This window comes from Chinchilla lanigera, unplaced genomic scaffold, assembly GCF_000276665.1.
Source record: "Chinchilla lanigera isolate Chin_1 unplaced genomic scaffold, ChiLan1.0 scaffold00149, whole genome shotgun sequence".
NCBI classification, from domain to species: domain Eukaryota; kingdom Metazoa; phylum Chordata; class Mammalia; order Rodentia; family Chinchillidae; genus Chinchilla; species Chinchilla lanigera.
This window is the reverse complement of record NW_004955550.1, coordinates 1138495-1153597: the sequence shown is the minus strand read 5'-3', so window position 1 is coordinate 1153597 and position 15103 is coordinate 1138495. Positions and strand designations below refer to the sequence as shown.

Here is a 15103-nt window from a genome sequence, read left to right as displayed (position 1 = left end):
GAGAGTTCAAGGCCAGTCTGGGCTACAAAATGAGTTCAAGGCTAGCCTGAACTGCAGAGTTAGACCCTGTCTCAAATGGACAAAAGCACATTTTTCTTTTTTAAAAGATATTGGTAATCCGGTGTGGAGGACCACCTGGGCGAATCTACTTGAAAGAGGAGCAGTTGTCTCCATTTTGGCTGAACCTGACCCTATTTCCACGTGTTGATGGTGCACAGCTGGCTAGGACTTCTCCTTATCCCTTCAACTGGCTTTCAGCAACGCAAATCGGTCCAGCACCTCGGGTTTGAAGCAAGACGACAGGGCAGTGCTATCTCCAAACCCCAGCTGCCAGGAAATGTGTGAGCAAGGGTGGGATAGAATGTTCCATGTTGTTGGCTGGGATCAAGCCTTGAGATAAGAGGCTATGACTTATCTTCCCAGGCCTTAAAAGATTACACATCAGAACTGAGGCACAGACCCCGAAACATTAGGTACTATCTAAATTGTGTTATGCAGATTACTTCTGCATGTCCTTCTCTCCGCATATTTTAGAGGTGATTTCAGGCCTCCTACCTAGCCTGGCTCATGGCGCTCACATAATTCCTGCCACTCTCACAGTCACTCATCCTCAAGCCACTCCCTTCTTCATAAAGCCAGGGTTTGGCTCTGGGTCATGGCCTTTGTTCTGGTTAGCCATCACTGTAGCTGGACTTAGGACCTCTTGGCTCCCCACAACTACAAATATGCCTTAGAGTTTTTATTCCCAACATGGGTTGCACTAGAAGTGGTATACTGGAATTAACTTACTGGAATCCCAGTAACTTTTCCATGGGATTATAAATATAAACTTCCTGGGCCTCAGTGAGGACCAGAAACACTCTATGATGTGGCTTCTAAAGGGTTATAGAATATTGTTTTCATTTAAACACCTTTCATTAAGGAATGGGTGGGTAGCTTAACAGCAGTTTATGCTTATTATGTATGAGGCCCTGTGTTCAATCTTTTATACCAAAAGAATTAAATAAACAACCTTCACTGTTACATAAGGAAGTGTGTTACACGTATTTAAAAATAATCAAGAACTCTTTCGCTCTGACCTACACTTTAGTACTTCTTGGATGGAGAGTATGCCAAGACTTCTCTATTTCCTCTCCAAGACATATAGAGGATTAATGACAGCTGTCCTAGGGGTTTCCAAATTTTTGGACATCTATGGGGCTGGGGATTTAGCTCAGCACACAGTGCCTGCCTGGCAAGCGCGAGGTCGTGAGTTCGATTCCCGGTACCAGAAGAAAAACAACAACAACAACAACAACAAAAACCAAATTTTTGGACATCTAATGAGGAACAAGATGTTACATGGCAAGAGACGTGGTCTGCAACTGATGAACACCAAAAAGGCAATCAAGATTTGGATGGGGGGAAGGGGAACAATTCAGCCTTTAGGACTTCTACTCCTACTACAGTGATGTTAAAAAAACTCTGGTTTGCAGAAAATTGAGTTCAGCAGAGAAAAGCATTAACCCCCATGAGTATCCCTCAGGCTCTTACACTGTGAAAGAACAGGGTCCTGAGAAATCCGTAGCTAGTTGTAGGACAGAGCAAAGGGTACTTTCTGTCCTGGATGTGAAGATACACTCATGTAAGAAGAAGTCAGTGTTTGGAAAAGCAAAGCCCACTGGTAGATCTATGCCATTTCAATTTTATTATTTAAAGTGCCAAAAAGGCTGGGCGCCGTGGTGTGCACCTGTAGTCCCAGCACTCTGGGAGGTGGAGACAGGACCGTAATTTCAAGCCTTGTCTGGGCAACTTAGTGAGATCCTGTCTCAAGTCAAAAAATAAAGGGCTGGGGATTTAGCTCAGTGTGAAGACCCTGGGCTCAATGCTCAATACTGGAAAAAAATTTTTCAAAAGTCCACTCTGGGCATAGTGCACATCTGTGCACTTGGGAGGCAGAAGGAGGAGGTGCCCCAAGTTTGAGGCCAGCCTGACCTACGTGTAATGAGTTTAAGACAATCCTGGAATACACAGTGAGACTTTGCCTCAAACAATCAAAAAACGTTTAAAGTACAATGCTTATTTTCTTGCTTGAAGACTGTATCTTCCCTGGTTTAATATCAACACTCACCACAGCTGCAGAAAATTAAATTGAACCTTTAGAAGGTATCGCATACGGACCTGGTTGGGGTTATAGACAACAAACTCATTGTAGTTGAGGGTATAACCCTCTGGATTTAAAATTCCTGTGTCACTCGCTGGCCCTAAGGGCACTGTACTCCCATTCCTGCCAAAGAGAAGAAAATGGATCAACACTAGTTTTTGGTTCAGAAGTTGGAACCAAGACAGCAGTATCTTATGCTGGCTTTGAGTACTTACAGGGTAAGGAAGTGGGCAGGACTGGGAGCCATCTTGCCCAGGCCCTTTGTGCTGTGTTTGCCCAGAAGTAATCCTTCTGCCTTAGGATTGGCCTCGAGTAGCTCATTACACTGACCCAGAGCTACCTGCAAAGCAAAGGATCTTTGAATTCTTCTATCCTATTGAGAATAATGTTCTACAGAGGAATCCCACCTGAATTTTCTTCCGTGCCTCTAGCAAAGGAAGCAGATACAATGGAAATTCTCCTTAGCATCCCTCAGGTTATCTTAGGTGAACCTCTTATTTCTAAGGTCAAACCCTTTTCACTGGAAAAAACATAGGAATTAATAAACTGGAGATAACAGATGTGTTTCTTCTTCACCTCTGATAAAAGCAGCAGTCCCGTATTCTTTAGTCTGGAGGCAAAGCAGTAATTGGCACTCTTAGAAGACATATCAGCAAAGTAGATGCCTTTTCCAAACTGAAATAAATAAACAAAAATGAAGGTCAGCTGCTTAATCCATTATATTAGAAGGAAGGCTCATACCGCTGATGCTTTTTTCCCGATCTCTCAAACATAGTATAGACCTGTCTCCAATACTTCACAATTCTGTTCCAGAGAGGGTAAAAATATCTGTGAATCTCTTCATTCTAGGGGAAGGGAACAGTATCATTTGGAATTTAAAGAAAGAACACAGTAAGACATGATGAAGTTATTGGTGATCTGGTTTAATTTGGGGGGAAAAGTACCACCTAATTCTTTTTTTTTGGTGGTACTGGGGATTGAACTCAGGGCCTTGTGCATGCTGGGCAAGCACTCTACCACTGAGCTACATCCCTAGCTGAGTACCACCTAATTCTGATTTAGAGGATAAGAAAAGGTCTGATAGCATTCAATAACTGTAATCCTTTTCCCCTATGTTCTACTCAGAGTTCAATTCTACTCACCATGTAACCTGTGATGGGAGCCTCTGGTGGGGCAATTCGAAGCCCATGGCTCAGGATTCCCACCCAGTTACTCAGCCTAGAGCCGTGCCACAGGAGCATCCTAAGAAAAAGCAGTTATTGTACTCTTGCTCTCATGTAAACTCGGGCCATGAATACAAAAAAGCCAAAAACCACCTCTACTACCCGCCAAGTTCCTTAAACTGCACTTCAGGCAAGGAAGTGTCTACCCGATCTCAAAGCTAGAGGCAGACCTGTTAGGCAGATCTTCTCTGAAGGCTTCTTTCTCACTCTCCTTTTCTACTTCAAAAACTTCCAGCAGGGTCATGGTGTAGTCACTGTGTGTCGGAGCATGGGTGGACTGTAGGTACTGGGAAATCACCTGTGGAAAACAATGCAAGAAATGACTGATGTGAACTCTAAAGAGACAGGCCTGAAATGACAACTAAAGGCTTCTCGCATAAGTTGGCAGAAATTCCTGCTCCCAAATGGCTCCTAAGGCAGAAAAAAAGGTCTACCTTCCCAAACTGCTGGCAGAGAGAAATTCTGCCCTATTTGACAGCTTGCTTTTAACCAGAAGTAGTCAGAACAGTGGGATGGGGACAGTGGCTCTTATGGTATAAAAGCATGAAATGAAATGATTTTTCTTACTTTGAACTCGTAACTTTCATGATCTAGAGGGCGCAAGTCACAATGTAGGTTTCTATAGTGTTGATCCAATGGGTGTTCTGGGCTTTGGGGTTCTGTCTTCACCAGCTTAATGGCAATTTCAATGTCTCCCAAAGCCTGAGAAAATACGAAATCAATGTTAGGGAACCTGTGATAAGAGATTTGCTATTTCCTAATCCATTTTTCACTCACCTCTAGCAGTTGTACTTTGTCTGACAGTTCTTTCTCAGTCTGGATTAATGGAGGAGTATGGAGTCTAAGAACAGAGACATAACACATAATTATCTGTAATTATGGCTAAAATTTAAGGCTAAAAGGTACATGACTATAAAGAGCACACTAAAAATAGGCCCTTTAGTTGCACACACCTGTAATTCCAGCACTCAGGAGGCTAATGCAGGAGTATCGCTGCAAGTTCCAGGCCAACCTGGGCTACATAGTAAGTGCTATATAGTAGACTACATAGCAAGACCTTGTCTCAAAACATAAATAAATAAAAATATGTCCTTTAGAAACATGTTTTTCATGGAAGGTATGGTGGTACACACCTGTATCGCAGGACTTGGAAGGCTGAGGCAAGAGGACTGTTGCTGGAGCAAGGCCAGCATGCACTACATAATGAGTTCAAGACCAGTTTGAACTAGGTAGCAAGATTTTCTCAAATAAACCAATGGAGAAAAAAAACTAAAAAAAAACCAAAACAAAGTAAACAGATGTTTTCCATTTAAAAGACATAGAGGCCTATAAAAAGACTTAAACCTCAAATATATAAAGGAACATTAAACATATACTAATATAATGTTAGTATGGGTATAGTTACCTTAAATAAAAATAAAAGGGGTGTTATGCATTGACAGTGTTTTACTTAGTGGTTAGCTAGCCAGGCCCATTTTCCTGGTTTGGTAAGTTCCATTTGGTCAGTGAATACGGTGGTAATCAGGCAAGGGGGTTGCATCTCATATTTTTAAACTGATAAATTTATAGATAAGCTACCTATAAATCGTTTGGCACTATTTAAGACGATAATTTCCTTAGGAACAAAAGATTATGAGGATTCTAGCTGTTAGTGATTAATTTAGGGAATACGGGTAGGCAGAAGAACAAAGTGAAGCCACAGCACAGGCCTTACCCAAAGTCGTGTGGGATCCGGGTGTAGAACTCGTTGCATGCTTCCAGGAGAGCCTGTCCACGCTGGCCAGCTCGAATACAATCTTCAATCTTCTTAAGAGACTGGTAACCTGCCTTGATTTGTGCCACTGTCAGCTTCCCTGCAGGCCCAGCCACAGGTCAGACTCCACACTCGGGTTCCGTCCTGTAAGGTGTACTTACAACCCTGCTCCACGGAGGCGCTCACCTTTCACCTTTTACAGTTGTCGACCCATCCAGCCACACACAATATGCCCTTTCACCCCAAATCCTGGTTCTTGCATTCAGTGCCATCAGAAAGCTTTATATCACAGTAGTGATGAAATACCCATTAAAGGAATTAAGAAACACAAAGACAGAATGTAAGGCAGAATCTAAAGTCCTACCAAGTGGGACTTTCTTGGTGTCGTACTTCATTTCAGTCATCATCTCTTCCATGGTATGGACATCACAGATCAACTTGATCAGCTCCTGTACCTCCAGGTCTAGCTGCGACTCTGGTTTCAAGGGGGCCTTAAGGGAGTCCTCTTTTTTTATTTCATTATCACCCTATAGAAAAATAAACAAAACCTGTAAAACCCAAAAGGATATATTTTAACACCCTACAAAGGCAAAAAAAACCAGACTCGAGGATCAGTGTAACAGATCAGAAGAGGCAGACACAACTCCAAACACACTCAGCCACCTTATCTGCAACAAAGTGGCAAAACATGTTCACTGGAAGAAGGATAGCCTCTTTAATAAATGGTGCTGGAAAAACTGGCTTACCACATGCCACTAAAACTAGACCCATGTCTGTGGAACAGTGTGTATTCCATGCACTAAAGTCAAAATGGATCGAAGATCTAAATATTAAAACAGAAACACTAAATCTACTGGGAGAACAGATAAAATTATTCAAAACATAGGTGTAATCAAATACTTTATGAACAAAACCCCTATCACACAGGAACCATCACAAAGAATCAACAACTGGGATCTTATCTTACTGAAAAGCTGATTACAAAATGCTTTTTTTTGCTATCAGGAATTGAACTCCTCGTGCTTGCCAGGCAGGCACTGGAGCCACTGAGTTACATTCCCAGCCCTATTAAAAAGCTTTTGCATAGCAAAAGAAATCAACAGACTGAAGGGATCACCTACAGAGTAGGAAAAAATTTTGCCAACTGTTCCTCAGACAAAGGACAAATATTCAGAATATATAAAGAACTCAAAAAAATCAGACCCCCTCAAATCTTTTTTTTTTCTGAGACAGGGTCTTGCTATGTAGTTCAGGCTGGCTTTGAACTCCCCAGGTAACCCAGGTTGGCCTCAAACTCACAGGGATCCTCCTGTCTCAGCCTCAAGTGCTGAGATTACAGGCATGTGCTACCATGCACGCAGCTCTAAACTCCCAAAATTTGAAGACCCGATCTAAAAATGGGCATCTCAAATAAACAGATACTTCTCAGATGAAGCAGTAGAAACAGCAAATAAATATATGAAAAAATGTTCACCATCAATGATTGAAAGATGCAAATTAAAGACTGCTGTGATCCCACCTTACTCCAGAAACAATGACTATTATCAAGAAGTCAACCAAAAAACAAATGTTGTAGGGGAAAAGGGACCCTTTTCCACTGCTGGTGGGAGTGTAGACTCCTGCAAGCACTGTGGAAATCAGTGGAGAGATTCCTCAAAAAACTAAGAGTGGAAGTTCCATTTGACCCACCTATTCCCCTTCTTGGTATCTTCCAAAAAGAATTAAAAACATCATACCACAGTGATACATATGCACTCATGTTTACAGCAGTATAGTTTGTAATAGCTAAATCTTGGAAACAGCCCAAACCCCCATCAACAGATGAATGGATAAAGGTGTGGTTTTTTTTATACAATGGAGAGCTACTCAGCTAGAAAGAAGAATAAACCCGAGACATTTATACATAAATGGATGCACCTTCAGATCATCATACTCTTAAGTGAAGTAAATCAGACACATATATGTAAATATCACATTATTTCTCTGGTGTGAGATACCAAAAGTGCAAGTAAGGACCAAAATGTGTAATAGATATTGGGAAATAGGAAGAAAATCTTCAAATAGGAAGGGAAACCAGGGAGAGGGAAACGAGACAGGAAGGGGAGAAAAAAATGAGAAAAGAAGGAAAAAATGGAAACAAAGCTTTTGCAAATGAGGAAAGGAAGGGTGAAAGGGAAGGTATGGGAATGGGAAAAAAAAAGAAGAATCAAGGGGCTGGGGATTTAGCTCAGCGGCAAAAGCGCCTGCCTGGCAAGCGCAAGGTCATGAGTTCGGTTCCTGGTACCGGAGAAAAACCAAAAAAAAAAAAGAAGAATCAAGATATATCATGTACAGGTACATTCCTTACGAGGAGTGTGATCATTATGTATGTCTAAATTGTACCAATAAACTTCACTAAAAAAATAGAGTGGTTCAACAATGATCATCCAGCAGTCTTTGCTTGAAGTAAGGTATATTCCATTATTAACCTACAGTACCTTGTATAATTTCCACCTCTGAGTGACAGACCTGCTTCCACAATAAAGCATTAGGAGTAATTCTAAAAGGACTTCCCAGTGATATTATGTAAGGATAGTTATTATATCTCAAATTATCTTATCTGAAGACTAAAATTTTTCCATTTTTCAGATATGTGAGTTTTTAGCATTCTGGTAAACTTCAGTCAAAATTAATTTCTCTACTGTGGTATAGAGGTAGAAGTAAAGACAACTTTACATGTGATTTTCTCAGTTTATTATTCTTTTGGTCTATAACACTAAACTTCTGGAAACAGGGCCTCAGATTTCCCAAGAATCGTAGTAAATAACAAAACAGAGACTAGAAAGGCACATCTAGTTGTATTCTTTCTTCCCCTATGTGATTACAAAGATTAGTCAGAATTACTCCTCAAGTGGGAAATGGCAGTAGCTCAAGATTCTTTGGCTTATTCTGGCCTTAGACTGACCTAAGCCAGGCTGCTGGATGCCACTCTGACTGAAAGGAGCCCTCTGTCTGCCATAGTTAGAGGCAGTTTACCTGAGTGGTGGTGGTGTGGTCCATCTGCAGCATATCGTATTTTCCAGGGACCTTTACAAACTTCTCACGATCTTCCCAATTATTTTTCGTCTTGTCAAGGAACCTACAGAACCCAAGGTGGTGAAACAACCTTACATATAAAGGTCTACTACAAGAAATGGACTTAGAACTGTTTCTTTGAACAGCAAATCTCCAAAAATTTATTTTCCCTCAGAGTTCCTTTGCACATCAAATTTCCATAAACCTGAACTTTAAATTAGGGCACTGAATGGACAGGAAAAACTCTATGGACCAAAGGAATTTAAAAAAAAGTTGGGGAGGGAGTGTCTGAGCTTCCCAAAGGTTCTCAAAAGCCATTAAGATTCAAAACAAGGAACTGGGGAGACAGCTTAGTGGCACAAGCACCTGCCTGGCAAGTGCAACGTTCTGAGTTCAATTCCCAATACTAAAAAGAAAAAAAAAAAAAAAGATTGAAAACAAAAAGTGTGGGGCTGAGGATGTAGCTTAATGGCAAAACACTTGTCTAGCATGAAAATGAGGTCTTGGATTCAATCCCCAGTACAGGAAAAAAAATTTTTTTTTTTTGCTAAGACAAAAAATATCTAATTCTGAATAGAAACATGTCCTTAGAGACCTCAGGAAGTTATTCAACCATATGACAGTGAATTTGTTTTAAACTTGAGGTGCAGAATCTCCACTTTTCTCAAATCCCCTGAATTTGTTTGTTTTGTGTTAAATATACTAGAATTCTTCTGGTTTTAATCAATTTCAGAGTCCTAGGTTGATTTAATAATCACTAACTAAAGATGAAATTTGATTCTAATTACAGACAATCAGAATGAAAAAGGTTAACATTTAGGTCAAATCACACAAAATTTCTTAAGAACAAAGATCCAAGAAGGGTATTTTTTTCTTACTCATTTCTTAGCACTCACTTCTTCTGAAAGATTTCCTTGGCCTTGTTGAGGTCAGCTGAACAAGCCACCAAGCTGTGCTGCCCCATTTTCCCAACTGCAAAGTAAATGCCACACATAAGATGGTTCCCTGTCCTGCACCCCAAGACCAGTTCCCTAATGGTAATGAGTCAACTCTTTAAGGTCCTCTGCTTACTATCTATCAAATGGGCACAAAAAAGGCAGGGAAAAAGTAAAAGGCCTCAGGGAAGCGATCACGTGGGCAGAAGTTATCTGCTGCTGGCATGGCCGACGTGCAGCACGAGCAGTGCACCTGCAGGAGTTTCGAGCCCCAATGGACTGCTCTTCACTTTGCCAGTGGGCGCCTCCCGATGACGGTGCCCGCCATGCTCCAAAGTGAAGAAGCCTAACTTGATTCCCAAGGCCTTCCCAGACTTCAGAGCTTCCACCCACCCAGTTTAAACTCAGCCAGTCACTACACTGCTTCTGATCCTTTGAATGACAGTCCATAAAATGTATAATAAAAGTCATTACCTCGACCCCACCTCATCCAAACACTGAAGTTTCTCTGGGCATCGTCTTCCAACAGCTGAATGAGATAGTACTTGTTGTTGTTGAATTGGAGATTGGTCTATAATGAGTGAGAGAATACTAAACGTAAAAGGAGATAAAGGAGACAGTTTAAGGAGATGCTACTGCAAATGGAAGTTACACAAACCAATGACTCATCCTGAGCCACAGGGACCAGAAATTTTTATAGAGGAAAGGAAAGGAAAGCATAGGGAAAAACCAAAAGACAACATATTAAAGTAGGAGCCTAGCTTGGTGTGGTGGCATACGCCTGTAATCCCAGCACTCAGGAGGCTGAGGCAGGAGGATCGCTGTGAGTTTGAGGCCAGCCTGGGCTACACATTGAGTTCAAGGCCAGCCTGACCTGCATGCTGTAACCCTGTCTTAAAAAGACAACCCCCCCCACAAAAAAAAAAAAAAAAAGAAGTAGGAGCCTAAGAGCTCCCTAAAGCCTTCCTCCTAACCTCAATAGTCCTGTTTAGTTCCCTCCACAGATATTTTATAGGTTATCTGTGTTTTCAAACTCCTAATTCATTTCCAGTAATTATTTCTCAAATGATATTCGAACAGTTGTGATGCTCCATTCTCATCTATACCTATTAGGACTTGTTTGCTTAGATGATTTCTTATTCTGACTGTTCCACTTAAACCCTTTTTGTGGGTTAGCTTCAGAAATACGACAATGTTCTGAGAACAGGACAATGCTGAGAGGGGACAAAGGATATGCAGAAACCTCTGCCTCTGTCCCATCCCTGACCTGGTCTGACTTGGGGCTATTCATTCAAAGTGCAATCAGTGCCTGAAAAGACTTATCTAAGTACCTCACTCACAGTAGAGAGACAGTGGTCCATAGAAGTTAATGCTGTGAGGCTGAGACCCTGTTATCATGGTATTTCCCTTTCGTATCTCACTGACATTATAGTCATTAGATGTTTGAAAAAAAGGGGCTTTAAGATATTTTCTGTCGGGGCTGGGGATTTAGCTCAGTGGCAAAGCGCCTGCCTGGCAAGCACAAGGTCGTGAGTTCGGTTCCGGTTCCCGGTACCGGAGAAAAACCAAGACCAAAAAAAAAAAAGATATTTTCTGTCTGCTCATAATATTTTAAGTGGAAGTAGTAACAAAGGAATACTAATTAGTTGTTAAAATTACATATGCTGGATCAATAAATTCAAGTGTGAAGTGACATCTAGGAAATATGTTAACCAAGCAAATGTATTACCTACTCAAAAATCACAAAAATAAATGAGATTTTTTTTTTTTTTTGTCTTTTTGAGACAGGGTCTCGCTGTGTAGTTCAGGCTGGCCTTGAACTTGTAACGACCCTCCTGCCTCAGCCTCCCAATTGCTGGGATTACAGGCGTGCACCACCATGCCTGGCTCTGGTCTTGCCAATACTTGTAATTGTTTTTTTTTTTTTTTTTTTTTTCTGGTACCAGGGATCAAACTCACAACCTTGCACTTGCCAGGCAGGCGCTGTGCCGCTGAGCTAAATCCCCAGCCCCCAATACCTGTAATTGTGTTTTTTGATCTTGGTGGGTATGAAATTGGTACAGGAAAATAAAAACTCCCAACCTGAATGATATCTGGGACGAGTTCGTGTTCTCTAAAATCAAAGAATGAATTTTAGGAGCAACGGGGGTTAAGAGCGGAATATATATATATTGAGGGAAAGAAAGCTTTTGTCCAAGAGAGGGACAGAAGGGGGGCCCGAGTGAATTGCCCCAATAAGAAAAATTTTAAAAAGACAAAAATTAATAAATTTAACTACATACAAATTTAAGGCTTCAACATAGGTGAAAAGTGTACTATAAGGAAAATTAAAAAGTCCATGAGAAACCTGGAAAACATATGAACAATTTCTATTACAAACAAAAAGCTATTCTTCCTCTTACATAAAGTCACTTGAAGCTGGTAAAACGAAGACTGGCAAGTTGTCAGAAAATGTGCCGAAGGACATGAATATTGAGTTTACAGGTTTAAGGAAAGACAGTTTGCAAAAAAGACCTGCTTTCCATAGAGGGCTTCACTGTTAGTGTGCTAGGGCTAAACACTCTTCAGAAGAGTAACCAGTAGAGGCTAAAACAGTATAAGGGGCTTGGGAGTTAGTGACCTGGGTACTAGGATACTCTACCATCAATAATGATGGAGAAGAAAGAGCCACAGATAGAATGGCTCCTCAGCTTACCTGATTTAGCATGACATCATAGACATCATTCCCTTCCCAATACACATGAGCCTGGAGAAGAAAAGAAACAAGATTAACAGTGCGCTTTCAGTCCTGAGCTCCAAAGTGAGGCTCAACATCTGCCTATGGCTCAAGGTTCTTTCTCTAGCACCACCATCTACCATCCAGGGAGAGAAAGGAAAATGTGTATTCTATACACAGTCTGTTATTACTATAATGAAAACATGCTACCTTTTTCTAATTACAGAAACAAAGGATTCTAACTCAAAAGAAACTTGCTCAAAAGTAAAAGCAACTTTTTTTTTTACTGTATGCTTCAAATCCTTTCCCCACTCATCAGTAACTTATGGCACTACAAGGTGGTCTCTTATTAGAATAAGAAGACAGTTCTCTCTAATAACATAATTTTCTGGCTGAAAAAGCGAATGAAGTGTCAAAGGATGAGACAGCTGCAAAAAGTAACCTTGTTAACCCCTTGATTATTAATCCCAAATCTTACCTATTCTCACCTCTCTTGGACAAAACTACCAGTGAAGTTTTAGGGAGCAATCCTAAAATGCATACTAGGAACATTTCACACAAGAATCCTAATAACAAAAGAACACTGTTCTCAGGGAAATCAATGGACTGAGAATAGGTTTTGGAGTATCTCACCTTTCCCACTTTAGTTGTACACTCTGGGTCCACAGGAGCTTTGCCCTTTAATAGCAATGACTTCACAGATTCTGAGAAAAGATTAATGCATAATATAATTACTTATATGGCAATCAAAAGTAGCTCTTAGGGCTGGGTGTGGTGGCCCAGGCATGTAATCCCAGCACTTCGGAGGCTGAGGTAGGATTGCTGTGAGTTCGAGGTCAGCCTGGTCTACAAAGTAAGTTAAGGCCAGCTTGAACTGCATGGTGAAATCCTGTCTGAAAAAGACAAAAAAAAAAAAAAAAAAAAGTAGCTCTCAGGGTTAGAAACCTGAACAATTAACTTTGCTATTCCCAAGCAATTTTGGTTTTCTGCATAGGCCTCAATCCATCTCAAATACATGAAAATGATGATTCAACAAAGTAGGTAATTACTGTGGCATACACAAAGCATAGAAAATAAATTATATACTCAAGGAAGAAAGAAATAAGAGCTGAAAGAACAACTTATCACTACCACCTTTCCCAAGACCCTTTTGCTGGCCCATATCCTCCTTGGCTTACTACCTTGTATATCTTCTGTCCTTCCTTTATCAGCCTTTCCTCCAGCTGCGGGCTCCTTCGCTCCCTGCCTCTGGCATTTGCGAGTTTTCCTGGCAGGAGGTGAGTCCTCTGTAGCTGTAGTGCCATTATTCTCTCTCTTAGTTTCATTTAATACTGCAGAAGGTAAGAGCAAGAACAACGAGCAGACAAAGAAGAGTGAGTCCAGAATTAGTACGATCCTTTACTGAGAAAAAACGGGGGGGGGGCGGGGGGCACCACGCATGCTCGGCAAGTCTCTTCAGCCGCCGTCTCCACTTTTTAAATTTTGAGGCATGGTCTTGCTAAATTGCCCAAACTGGCCATTGCGATCCTTGTGATCCTCCTGCCTCACTCTTCTAAGTAGGTGGGATTAGCTGGCAAAAATAAGAACGTGTGTGTGTGTGTGTGTGTGTGTGTGTGTGTTGCTCATTTCTGAACTCAGAACCTTGCATGCTAGGTGAGTGGTACATCATTGAGCTACATTCGCTACTTGGGTGGGGGAGGCTTTTAAAGATATAAATTAATAAGCAGTTGTTTTTTTTTTTTCTTTTTGAGCCAGGGTCTCGCTGTGCAGTTCAGGCCGGCCATGAGCTCACTTTGTAGCCCAGGCTGGTCTCGAACTCACAACGATCCTCCTGCCTCAGCCTCCCAAGTGCTGGGATTACAGGCGTGCGCCACCATGCCCGGCTAAGCGCGGGTTTGTAAGTTTACAATGAAACAATACGAACTGCCACCATTACTTTTGAGAACTGTTCTGTGTAATGCTTCCCAAATTGCTATTCAAGCCAAATAAAATAAAATGGACTCCAGGGCTCTCGTACATTCATAGCCTGAAGCGTAAGTTTTGTAGCCTGCTCATCCCTTCCGTTCACTGCCCTCCCCTGCGGTACCCGCGCGGATCTGCCCAAGGTAGTAGGAAACGACGGTCGGCAGAGGGCTCTAGGGTCTAACCTCGTTTAGAACGAGGGAAACAGAAGTTACATAATCGCCTTTATCTCAATAGTCCCAACTATAAAATCCAAAGAACAATAGCATCTAATTTATAGGGAGGACCTACACATTAAGAGAACCAGACCCTATGCACAGGTTCTCAACAATTCTAGAATTCGAATTTCTGAAATTGGAATGCATCCTAGAAAGGAAGCGATTTAAGTAGTGAATCACATTCAACTGGAAGCACTTATCCTTTCTTATATATAAAATAACCAGCTTTACACTTCACTTTTTAAACGGAATAATATTTAGCATTAAGAACTGTACTGGCACTACGTCAGCTTTTACAGCGCCACAAGCCTTTCTGAAGTAAAGAACAGTAATACAAAAAACAAAATTCCAAAAGCTAAAGGCCAAAACTAGCTTTAGAGACAAGGGCAGGGGAGGAAGAGCCGGAGGGGAGGTGCACTGCTCCGTTCCCCACTTCAGAACCCCAGCCTTCCCGGCTAAGGAGCTGCAAACCTCGCTTCCCGCGGCAGCTCCTTGCCCGCCGTTTGGACGCCATGGAGTTCAAACGCTGACGTCATCAACTCGCTCCCAGGAATTGCAGGCCCAGTCGCAGGCCGCGAACCTGCAGCGCATGCGCTTTAGTGAGACGCGGAAGGACCAGAACTGGGAGGGGCTCCTCGCGATATCTACATATCGCTGTGGCTTGTGGGAAGTCGCCATGACCTAAAAATATAGTGAGATTTGGGCTTCTTATAAGTTTCGCTCCAAACCTTCGGCTTTCATAGGGTGGAGGGAAGCTCATCAGTGGGGCTACAAGCTGAGTGCGTCACGTCACTCTGTAGCGCGTCCCCTGGGAAGGTCTGAGACTAGGGCCAAAGGCGGCCCTAACAGGGCCCTCCCTGAGCGCGGGGAGGTGAGTTCCCAGAGAGCGGGTCTCCGTGCGAGGGCAGACCGGGCAGGAGAAGCCGAGCTCTCCCGCCGCGGGGAGGGCCTGGTGGATGCCCCCTTAGCCGGAGCTTGGAACAGACTCACGGCCGGCGCGCTGAGTTCAATGGCTGAGGTGAGGCACCCGGGGGCCTCATAACCCAATTCAGACTACTCTCCCCCGCCCTCTTTTAGCGTTCGGGCTGACTGCGTAGAC

At 42.3% G+C, this 15103-nt stretch overlaps 2 protein-coding genes across 8 annotated transcripts in view; one reads left to right on the top strand and one right to left on the bottom strand.

Moving 5' to 3' along the window:
• Positions 1-1304: 1304 nt before the first annotated feature.
• Parp2 (poly (ADP-ribose) polymerase 2) lies at positions 1305-14622 on the bottom strand. The gene is made up of 16 exons (XM_005412049.2): positions 14476-14622; positions 13006-13155; positions 12458-12528; positions 11804-11854; positions 9583-9679; positions 9070-9145; positions 8135-8237; positions 5484-5646; positions 5081-5219; positions 4144-4207; positions 3934-4068; positions 3537-3664; positions 3286-3385; positions 2720-2818; positions 2359-2483; positions 1305-2266 (listed from the first exon to the last, which is right to left on the bottom strand). The coding sequence occupies exons 1-16, from the start codon at positions 14516-14518 to the stop codon at positions 2107-2109; spliced, it is 1704 nt and encodes a 567-aa protein (XP_005412106.1). The 5' UTR covers positions 14519-14622; the 3' UTR covers positions 1305-2106.
• Positions 14623-14735: 113 nt separating this feature from the next.
• Positions 14736-15103, top strand: part of Ccnb1ip1 (cyclin B1 interacting protein 1, E3 ubiquitin protein ligase) — a 30099-nt gene continuing 29731 nt past the window's right edge. For all 7 annotated transcript variants that reach the window (XM_005412050.2, XM_013508565.1, XM_013508564.1 and 4 more), the window contains exon 1: positions 14736-15022. The gene's annotated coding sequence lies outside the window, so the exon portion shown is untranslated. The remainder of the gene's footprint in view (positions 15023-15103) is intronic.